Source organism: Crocodylus porosus, unplaced genomic scaffold (assembly GCF_001723895.1).
Source record: "Crocodylus porosus isolate Cpor-Errol unplaced genomic scaffold, CroPor_comp1, whole genome shotgun sequence".
Lineage (NCBI taxonomy): Eukaryota > Metazoa > Chordata > Crocodylia > Crocodylidae > Crocodylus > Crocodylus porosus.
This window is the reverse complement of record NW_017728906.1, coordinates 93,222,770-93,233,992: the sequence shown is the minus strand read 5'-3', so window position 1 is coordinate 93,233,992 and position 11,223 is coordinate 93,222,770. Positions and strand designations below refer to the sequence as shown.

The following is an 11,223-nucleotide window of genomic DNA, read 5'->3' as shown; positions in this document are numbered from 1 at the left end:
CAGCCTCCAAAAGAGAAGGCTGAGGGGGGATCTAGTGGCCTGTTACAAACTAGTCAGGGGGGGATCAGCAGGCATTGGGGGAGTCACTGTTTCCCCAAGCACCGCCAGGAGTGACCAGGAATAACGGTCACAAGCTGGCAAAGGGTAGATTCAGGCTAGATATCAGGAGGCGGTACTTCACGGTCAGGGCAGCTAGGGTCTGGAGCCAACTTCCAAGAAAAGTGGTGCTGCCCCCTACCCTGGGAGTCTTTAAGAGGAGGTTAGACGAACACCTTGTTTGACGCCAGTACTCTTTCCTGCCATGGCAGGGGGTCAGACTAGATGATCTACTCAGGTCCCTTCTGACCCTAGAAACTATGACTACACTGGTCCCAGTCTCAGGACCATCTGGGAGTCTGGAACTGGAGTTGGGACCAACAATCTGCAGGTTGCAGTCCTAGGGTGGGGACTGCGACCAGAGTCTTGAATCAGCTCCAGTGTGGTCCTGAGGCTGAGACAGACAGCAAGCTGATGGTTGGGTCCCAGCCATTGGACTGCATTGGTTTACCCTGGGATGCAGGCACTTGGCTTGCAATATGCTGGTATAGAGAGAGCCCAAAATTATGATCCCAGACTCTCTGTGCACAGGCAGGTATCAATAGCATGATTAGGATCTGACCCCCAATCCCAAAATTGCATATCCTGCCAGGTACCCGTGCCATTTGGGAGTTGTTGAGAGTGGGGATCAGATCCCATTGAGTCATTAAATGAACACGTTCCAGGGGCCCTAGAAATAACCTCCTCAGTTTATGGAATCAGTACTTTGGTCCTGACAGATTTCAACAGTCTTTGCTGAAGCAGTCATCCCTTAAGCTTGTAGTTGAAGATCATGTCACTGTTTGTTTAAATAAGCAGAAAAAGAGGTGTGCTGAAATAAGTCTGCAGTTAGCAAATGCAAGCAACATTCCAGCAGTGTCTTATTTGAGCCCTCCTAAAACTAACTTACTTTAACTGAACAAGTCAATATGGTATTTTTATCACAGTTTGTGCACAAATTCTTTGGCACTGTGACAATTGAAAACCACTGGTCTAAATGCTTTTTTTCTGGTAGATCAGTTGGGATTGTTAAATACCCTAAAAATGAGCCTTGCCTAAAACTGGCTTCACAAATCCAGTAATAGCTTCTTCCTTGTCAGATCGTGTGGTTTGTTCTGTTGTCTTCCTTGGGTGTCCTTAATTGTCCTTTGCTGTCTTCATGAACATAGAGTGCCACCCTCCCTTCTCTTGGGATCAAAGTTCAGTCATTGAGCTGCTTCAGTCTTGCCACCCCCCATCCCTTTCCCCTCACCCCCAAGGTCTTGAGAGTACCTCTAGCCATACTACTTCTGACCCACATCTAGAAAAACATCAAAAATGATTCAGTTCTTGACATTCATGCCAGGTAACTAAAAGTTTTGAGTCTATATTCTTCAGTCTCGTCTCCTTTTGGTAGAAATCCTTTGGCCACTCCTTCAAATGTGATAGAACACCAGGTAGATATTTCCACCAAAATGAGCAGCTGAATGTTTTGCATCTTCTCTGGTTTTAACCCTGTACCCAAAGGGATGCCATATCTTACAGCTGCTTTCTGCAGTGTTGGGAAGGTAACCTTGCAGACACAATTGATTGCAGAGCAACTGTCAAAACTGTAACGGCTACAAATTCGCTTCTTTAGATTACACAGCAAGAGTCATTTTATGGCTAATTCTAACTGAAATCATGGAAAACTCAAACACAAATACTGCCTTGTTTTAAATGATTTATGTTGGATGTAATCCAAGATATCTAAATGGCATTTGTTAATTGACCAACAAATTCTTCCTGTAGCTGTGTTAAGTGTGGCTGTTGGCAGCACAAAGTCCAAGCAAACAATGCCCTTTCTTGTGCCACAACTGCCCAAAATTGTGAGCATGACAACAGGTAGTAAAAACTTATGCAGCTTTTTTGTAATGGATGTCTGTTGACTTTGAGAGAAGAGCACAGGCAGCCCCTAGCTGCCTCTCTGGTCACTTCAGAAGGCTAATCCTGTGCATTTCAGGAATTCCCCTGCAAGGGTGTTCCTGGGGCATGTGGGATCAGGCTTCTGAAGCCCTAGGAGTGCTTGTCTGGGTTCTCTGCATACAGAGGTACACCCTGGGGGTCCCCTGGTTAGGTTGTGGCAGTGCAATATGCATGTCTGGGAAAAACCCTAACTCAGGGCATGTCTTTGCAAATGGGAGAACCCTGTGGTTCCCCTACTTGCAGATGCACTCCTTGTGTTGGCTCCTTCATTCCTCAGTTGTCCTGCAGGATCGGACCCCTAAAGCCCTGGGAGCAGCAAGGGCTCTCATCTTCAGGACAACAGGCAATGTCTTTGTTGTAAAGTGAAGTGGATCAGCTGTGCAGGAACACATCTGGGAACAACTGATCCAACTCCAAGGATGATGTCTGTTTATAACCAGAGTATCATGCTTGAGTAGTCTGTGATTTACCTTTCAATAACATCTCATGTGGGTTGTTCTTAGCTTCTGTGGTTTCCTGTCTTTGAGGTGGAAAGGCGTGTGTGCAGCTGACAGAGGAAAGGTCTGTCTTCATAAATGTATCTGTTAGTATGTAATTGTTGTAGATGCTTGAGGCAGACTAGCCCTTGATTCTATTCCAGAATCTTAGCACAACCCCTTATTTATGAATTCCATTGCATCTGAGGAGCTTTTTCAATCATTCCCATCAACCTGGAACCTTTTAGGTGATCTTTTAAATACTTTAGTGTTCTGATGAGGTGGAATGAAATTGCTGCTTGGTTGTGGGGAGAAGGCAGGTCACCTTACATACAACTATTTTCCCCATGGGGAGTAATGGGGAAGAGAATTTCTGTCAGCAGTCCCTTGGCGAATGGGAGTTCCCTTTTATTACTTCCCTACAGAGGGAAGGGGGTAGCATTTTATTTAACAGGGTAATATTCTTATCCATCTTATCCTGTCTTGTTGCTACTTAACTAAAACTGCTCTGCCTCTGTGACTGGCTGATGGTAAGCTGCAAATGACTGGGCAAGTCTGTTGGTGGGGAAAAAATCCTTTGTTTCCACTAGCAAAGGAAATGGAAAGGAAGGGAAGGGACTCCTACAAAGCTAAAAGATGCAACCTAGGCTGGTATTTCTGTGGAGGAAAAGTTTTCCCCATGGAAGACTTGAGGATTTTATGTATTTATGGGGTAGTTGAGGGCGGGGGACACAAACTGATGTGGCAATCAATATCTGCAGAGTGGTTTGTGAAATCATGCTACTACAGGCTTTCTGCTTAAGTACAGACAGTCAAAAAGCCTGAGGCTGAATTGTTGCAGGTTAGTCTAAGATGCAGAAATTAAATTAAATTGGAAGTAAACAGACATTTACCTTCGATTCAAGAAATGCAGCCACATGCCTGCAGTGACTCAAGCCAGAAGCCAGGAGGCAGTAGAGCACGTCTCTCTGGCACATGGCCAGCATGGGCTGTGTGTTCACTTCCTGTTCCTGCTGCCCCCTGAGGTCTCTGGGATTTGCAGTCCAGATTCACAGCAGCAGGACTCTGCAGGGTTGCTCATCGCTTCCTCTTCTTGCTCCCAGGTGCCTCTGGAATTTGTAGTCCACAGTAACAGCCAGCAGTATGTTTGAGTTGGGAAAGGAGTGTTTAACTCCTCATCCACCGTCTGTTGACCTCCCACTTCCCACCCTGCAGACTGGGCTGCATCCCCAGGTGGGCTTGCCCTGTCCCCTGTCACCCTTGTCAGCCAGCCCTCACTGCCCTGGCTAGGGAGCAGGGGGGTGGGGCCAGCCCTGCTCTCTGGAGCAGACAGCACAGCACAGCCCAGGGCTGCAAAGTATGCTGGGATGCTGAGGGACTCTGATTTAACTTGAATCAGGAAGGGGTCTGGGACAGAAGTTTCATAAAACAGTTTTAGCCATTTTGAAACTGGCTTATGTGCATTTTGTTACAGGTTTAAACCAGTTTCTGATTATTTAAACCCATTTATGTATAACTTATATTTCTAGCTTCTGTGAATTGTATCTTGTTGTCAGTTTCCCATGCCAGAGCTCTTTCTTGTTTCTGTTTCAGAGTTGTTCTTGCTTGGGGTCTAAAGTGAACACCATCTTTTTCTTTGTGACGCATTTTCAGTTTGAAGCTAACCACTTGCCATTGTTAACAGGTTTTCTACAGGCTTCCTTCTCATTTGAAGTGAAAGAGAGTGGTAAAATCTGCATAATTGCTGATCTCTTGGTAAACTTCTCAGTGGAATACCCTGCCAAGGATCACCAAAAGGTAAGAGCAGTAGCTCAAATTCCGTGTGGCACTTTTACAGGGGTGAGGAGTCTCTAGTGAAAGTCTGAACAATCATTAAGCCAAGAAAATGTGCTGTGCAAACAGCCCTCTTTAAAATCATGCTGCTTTTTTAAATTAATCAGGAAATAAAAGTCAGAAGACTGACACACAAAGGAATATGCCTAAAGTAGTCCATTACTGCCTGTGGAGGCTTAAGTAATCCAGGCGCTTCTATTCGCAATGAAAGGTACCTTCACTGTAGTGAGCACAGGACTTGGTCCTTGCAGCCTGCCTATGTGGCACCAAGCCCCAGTCCTGCCACTGGCTCTGACAAGACTCCTTATGTACACTAGTTGCCAAGTCTGACACTTTGACTTTTGTATGCTGCAGGGCCTCTCCTTCATGATGCTAAATAGTTAGGTTTCACTTAAATGACCTCTGGAAAAGAATTGCTTTGAACATTAGGTCTGTGCATTGTCTCCTAATATACTGTTTTCCCACTTGGAAATCTCTGCCTTGATTGCTATATCTTCTGGATGGGCTTTTATGGATAGCTCGTAATCTCACTGTAGCTGAGAGTTGTGGGGTTTTTTTAAGTCTGCAGGATTTCCAAATCTCATGTTATGCTTTGCTAGTTAGAAAAACATCATTCACTACTTTTCTATTAGTGCACTTGTAGGACACACTTGTTGCATTAGGTCACAAGTAGCCTAGGTGGTCTCATATTATACAGACCTTATATGCTGTCAGGTATGCTATTCCTATAGCTGGCTGCATGCTGGTCACTCCAAATCAGGTTAAGTACATTTAGGTCTTCAGTTGAGTTTGACAGTTCTCCCTGTGTCTGTGCTTGTCAGTAACTAATCACTTATACCAAAGATGTCAAGTGTTAGGCCCATGGAGCCTCTTTATCTGGCTCTGAAGTTGGGGAGGGTGTGTTCTGTTGCAAAATCCAGGACACTTACCCTGCTGGGCAGGGCCATTGACCGTGAGCTTGGCTCCTTCTGGACTTGCTCTGCCATGCTGCTGCTGCAGCAGGCCTCCAGCCTCAGGCCAGATCCAGCCCAGAGGGAGCCCCATAGTCTGTCTGGTTCTGGCCTGGGCCCCAGGTGAGTTTTGACACCCCTGAATTTTTTCAATCGTCTGCAACAGACTTGTGATTATTCTCTTGAAGTGTACTTGTCCTTGCTTTAACTTGGGTAAGGACTAGGGTTTGTTATCACACCTGCTGCTTTTTCTGGTTAAAAAAGAAAAACGGTGTGGGCAGCCAGAGGTTCTGGTGTTTAATGTCCACCTCACTTGTGTTTGAAATTGCATTTTTAAGTCTAATGGCAAGGGCATTTTGGGGGTGAACTTTTTATTGGACTGACTACATGGTTTGGATAAAATTAGACGAACTTTTGAATGCAAGGTGTTCTTCATCAGGCCTGAGGAAGGGAGCATGCCCATCCATGATTAAGAATAGAGGGTAGAGCTGTGATATTGGAGAGGAGCGAGATTCCCAGGGGTATCGGTTACCAAAAGAAAAGCTTGTATGGCAGGGGTAAGCAAAATACAGTCCACGGGCCAGATCTGACCCACCAAGCACTTTCATCCACCCTGCAGCACCCACCAACAAATTGTGCCCCACGCAGCCCTTCCATCCACAATGGTGGGAGCACGGCATCCACATGTACACACTCCCCCAAAACACCCTATTGCACCTCGATCCCACCCTTGTGGGCAGAAGGGCCTGGCCCAGCCACCACACAGCTTCCAGACGGGACTGCTGCCACCCTTGCTGCAGCCCCAGGAACCTGCTCAGCTTCCCCTGCCTCCAGGTTGCTCTGGGCAGCAGGTGGGGAAGTGGTGGGGGTGGGAGTGCAGAATGTGGGGCTGGCGGCAGCAGCGCAGAACTCAGATGGGCAGAGTGTGGGTGCGAGGGAGGGTGTGGGGACCCCTGCCTTTCCCCCACACACTTCTCCTCATGGTATGCAGCCTCAGCAGGTGGGGGTGCTCGTGCCTGGCACAGACGCCCAGTGTGGCACACCTCTGGCCAGTGCTGCACATCGAGGCGAGGGGCACAGCCTCTGCTGGGCAGTTTCTATCACCAGCGCTACCTGCTGCGCATGTGCAGCCTCCGCACTTGCACAGCATGGGAGGGAAGCCCTGTGTGCTGGAGCTGGCGGCCTTCCCCACCAGCACTGCATGGCACGAGAGGGAAGCTCCAGGCATCTTCCCCCAGGGGGGGCAAGGAAGGCATCTGGGACTTCCCTCCCATGCACAGCAAGTGCGGGGAGCAGGGGCGATAGTCTGCCCAGCAGAGGCTGCGCCCCTCACCACAATGTGCAGTGTTGGCCGGAGCTGCGTCCCGCTGAGCACCAGCCCCTGCACTGAGCACGAGTGCCCTCAGCGCGTCTGCTGCTGCTGCTATGCCAAGGGGGGAGTGTAGGGGGTTCCCACACCCTACAAATGCCACACACCAAAATCCTGCCCCATAACCCCCCACAGCTCACCATATACCCACACCACCAATGCCCCAGCATACACCCACATGCACCAACACCTACACCCCACCATATGCACACACAACTCCCCCAAATACATAAGACTAAGAACTTATTTTTAGTTATTACGCAATCGCTGCTATATACACAATGCAAACACAAATCATGACAAAAAAACATATTTTGTAATAAAATTTAAGGTATGTTATAGTAGGTGTTTGACTTTTAGTGTATGATTTGGGGTATTTTTTCTGGTTTTAAGGTAGTACCCCCCCTTCTCTCCCAAAAGGGGTTTTTTTGGGGGCAGGGGGTGGGACGTCTGGTCCCAAGATGGTGACCAGGGGTCGGGGCAACTGTCAAGGGGCATCAGTAGAGGACTTTGATGTCTTTCATTTTTTGGTAGTGTTGTAGTGATGTTGTGGCTGTGTTGGTCCAAGGATCGTGCAAGAGACAAGGATTCTTTGAGTGATAACTTTTTATTGGACAGACCGCATGGATAATGTTAGACAAGCAATTTTACTTGAAAACAGTTTGCGTTTGGAGCTGGAACCCTTGGCATCACTGTCTTTAAGTTGTTATAAAGGTGTAATTGGTGGGATGTTAATGATCTTGTCTGCCCTCTCATGCTCCCTCCCCCCCCATGGGATGTCTCATTAGAAGCTGCTGCGTAGCAAAAGGCAGAGAATATAGTTAAAAATGCTGCAGTTGTTACTTCAACTGGTGAATGGCATTCCACCTGCTGAAGGAGAGGATCTGAGCAAGTACTACACATTTCCAATGGTGAAAACTAAAAGGGAGCAGCAAATGATATGGCCCGTGTTTGGACTACCTCAGATAAGATGGTGCATAATTTTGGAATATTGATATTTTTGAACATTTCAACCTGCAGTAACTGAGTCTGGCTCCGTGCATTGATATACAGTAAAAGCTCTGTTATCCTGCATCCCCCAGGAATGCCTGTTTGGGGCACTGCTTCTCCTGCCACATCTGGGGCATCGCTGACCCTCCCACAAAACAGGGAGGCAAGCCCCGTGAAGCCTGTTATGCCCCTGGGCCATGGGGGCTCAGCAGCGCAGGCAGCTTTGCTCTGGGCTGTAAGGGCTTGGAGAAACCAGAAGTGCCACAGTAGGCACTTCCGGTTTCACTTTTCCTTACAAGCCAGCATGCCAGTTAACAGAGCATGCTGGCTTGTAAGGTTAATGGAGATTTTACTGTAGATGAAAGGAAGTTGGGGGCAGTAGTACTAAAAGAGGCATTTACTAATTCTTAAGTGTGTTTCATCTTACCATCTTTAGATGGCAAATTTTGTACTTCCACAAAATGCTACTGTACTGCACAACAGCACTTGTGGTAAAGGGGATACACCTCCTGTTCTCGTGATTGGATTTGGAATGGGACAGTCCTTAAGCCTGAAATTCATGAAGACCTCAAACCAGTACAGAGTTGAAGAGTTAATCTTCAGTTACAATTTGTCTGATGTCGCTTTCTTCCCTGGTTCCTCAACTGCAGGTGAGGTGAAAATTCACGGTTCTTTCCATTGTTTAACTATTCTAGATGCATACATGTATAATACTCTTTTTTTATTAAATGTTGTCTAAGAGATTATAGTCACAACAAATGTAAATGTTCTGTTACAGGAACAATGGAAGTCTCTCAAAAAACTGATATTCAGGCAAACTTGGGTACAAGATACCGATGCATCAGTACAGACCAGGTCAATATGAAGAATGTCAATGTTACTCTTAGCAATGTTACGCTTGAAGCATATCTTGTGAATAATACCTTAAGTGTAAATGGTAAGTATTTCCTTTACAAAACAAACCAAAGAAACACTAGCAAGCAAATCTTTAGTCTTTCTTTATGCTAGATTTTTCGTGGTTTGCATCACTAGAAATAAGTAATAAAAGAGACTTGGTGTAATATCACAAAAGGCCACTTTACAGATATGGGTTTATAGTCTCAGTTCAGTTCTCCTGCCTGAAAATATCTCAACAGAAGAAACTGGCAATGTATCAACAAAACTATTGTAAAAGTATTATTTGAGTTTCTCTACAGGTCATAAGACAAGTATTTAGTGGAGATAAATAGGACCAACTTTCAGGATAAGGGTGATCCGTATCTATTTCCATACCTCCAGTCTATCCCATCTTTTCCACATAATATTGTCTCCTCTCTTTCCTATTAGTTTTTTCTCTCTTGCCTTTCCAGATGTTTTTACATGTTAAAGAAATTCCAGGTCATACCTACCTTTTGTAACAACTGGGTAAGGTTTTCCTTAATTTAAATACCAGTGTTGAATGACTTGACTGGTTCAGCCACTTCTATTCCTGGTGCTCCTTGTCAGCAGCGTGCAATTCTGATGGCACAGTTAATGTTTAATACATGAAATTCTACTTCTCGTGTCTTTTTTAGCTTGGGCAGGCTGTCTTCTCCCAACTTAACAAATAAAAGCTGCCACTGTAGAAAGGGAGACCTGGAGTACCTCCTAGTGGCAATCTGTTATTCTCCTGGAAGGGAAGTCTGCAGGAAGAAGTCAGCTCAGTTTTTGCCCTACTGAAGAATCAGTGTGACATGTAGTGCTTAATTTCAGTACTGGTCTCTGCTGGCCAGGTACAGCTCTGCATCCTGGTTTGAATATATTCTTAGATATTACAGAGAACTTAAAATGACCTCCATGAAAATGCATATCTGGATTGTATCTAGGGGCTGACTTCTGAGAAGTAAGATTCTTCCCTAAACTTACAAGGTTGCAACACACAGAGTTGTTAGTGCTGGCAGTAATTGTAGCTGGGGGATTGATCAGCAGATGGGAGAACACAGTGGCATGCCCTTATGCTTTGAGGGAATGGTTAGCTGCTCTGAGCCAAGACCCAACAGGCCTTCCATGAAGCACTGTGGGCCAGGGAGGGGAACAACCCATTCTTCCACTGAAGAAAAAGCTTCCTTGCCCCCATTTCCCCCTGAAATGGAAAAAGATACCCAAGATGACGTACCTGCATTTTGTATGTATTCTGAGATGGTTGTAGATTGTAGATGAACTATGAGTAGAGGTGCACCAATTAATTGATCCATATCGGATTGGCACCAATAAAAGAAAAATTGACATTATCAGCAATCGGCTTTTTTTGGCTGGTGTAGCTCATTAACATCACTGATAAATGCTGCATGCATGCACGTGGCCAGGAATGCAACCCAGCAGCTTGAAGAGCAACGTCTGACCAGTGAAGGGGTGGGTGGGGGGAGGCAGACTGATGCCCCCATGGCAAGGGAGTGGGGCAGGGGCAGGCGCTGCCCAGCCAGGGCAGAGTGCAGGACAGAGCCATGGGTGGCTAATCTGGGGGGTGGTGGCTCTCTGTGGCTGTGCACACCCCTAGGGGAGGCATGAGGGGCATGTGCCCCCCAGACTTGTGCACAGGGCTAGGGCAAGCTGCCTGCTGCGGGCTTGGGGTTGGGGGGGGCTAAGCTGGGGCTGCCCTCAGGGTGGGCGGTAGTGGCACTGGGAGGGGGGGTGCTATAAGGAATTTTGGGGTGGCTATAACTCACCCTGTAGCCACCCCTCCCAGCACCACTGCTGCCACCACCCATCCCTGCCCCAACCTACCCTGAATGCAGCCCTGGTCCAGCCCCCTCCCCCCTACTGGGAGGAGTCCAATGCAGCCTGTCCTCACCCCACATGCAAATCCAGGGGACTCATGCCACCCATGGCTCCCCTGTGGGTCCGTGCAGAGGTAGGGAGCCACACTGCCCATATGAGCTGCCCATGGCTCCGTCCTTCAACCCACCCTGCCCAAGCTGGGCAGCACCTGCCCTTGCCCCAGCCCCATTCCCTCCATCACCATGGGGGCCTCAATTGGCCGTCCCACGCCTCTTCCCCCTGCCACAGACTTACCAGCCATCAGATCAGTATTGGCCAATATGGCTGGTTAATAATCAGTTATTGGTATCGGCCAAAAAAATCTTTATTGGTGCACCCCTAACTGAGCATGGGAGAGTCCCTCTCTATCTCTAACCCACAATAAAAGTTATGGAGTGAGAAATTTTATGGCATATCTTTCTAAAATCTTTGCTTGGTTCACATAACCAGCAGTAACCTGCAAAGCATCTAGGCTAAGCTCTAGAAGTAGTTCCCGTGGAGCTGAATAATGAAACAAATACAGTAATGCAACTCTAGCTGCAAGTCTCACTTATCCACATAAAATGGATAAATATGGTGCTTTTTGTCCCTCTTTGCAAACATTCCGCATTGATCCTGCTTTGAAACATAATCCTGCATAGTGGCACTTTCCTTGCTGGGACTTCTACTGCTGATTTAAAAGGCTACAATGTGGGAGGCTTGGCAGAATAGCTTCTAAAAACCGGGAACTTGCTGCCAGGAGTCTCTGAATGCTCTTGGCAAACAGTATGGAGCTGCAGTCACTGCCTCCTCTCCCTGTCGTGTCCCGTTT

At 47.0% G+C, this 11,223-nt stretch overlaps 1 protein-coding gene across 1 annotated transcript in view; it reads left to right on the top strand.

Moving 5' to 3' along the window:
• LAMP1 (lysosomal associated membrane protein 1) overlaps nucleotides 1–11,223 on the top strand; it is a 39,094-nt gene that overhangs the window by 17,278 nt on the left and 10,593 nt on the right. The window contains exons 2-4 of the mRNA XM_019529630.1: nucleotides 4,180–4,292; nucleotides 8,074–8,287; nucleotides 8,416–8,574. Coding sequence (XP_019385175.1) covers nucleotides 4,180–4,292; nucleotides 8,074–8,287; nucleotides 8,416–8,574 — 486 coding nt within the window. The remainder of the gene's footprint in view (nucleotides 1–4,179; nucleotides 4,293–8,073; nucleotides 8,288–8,415; nucleotides 8,575–11,223) is intronic.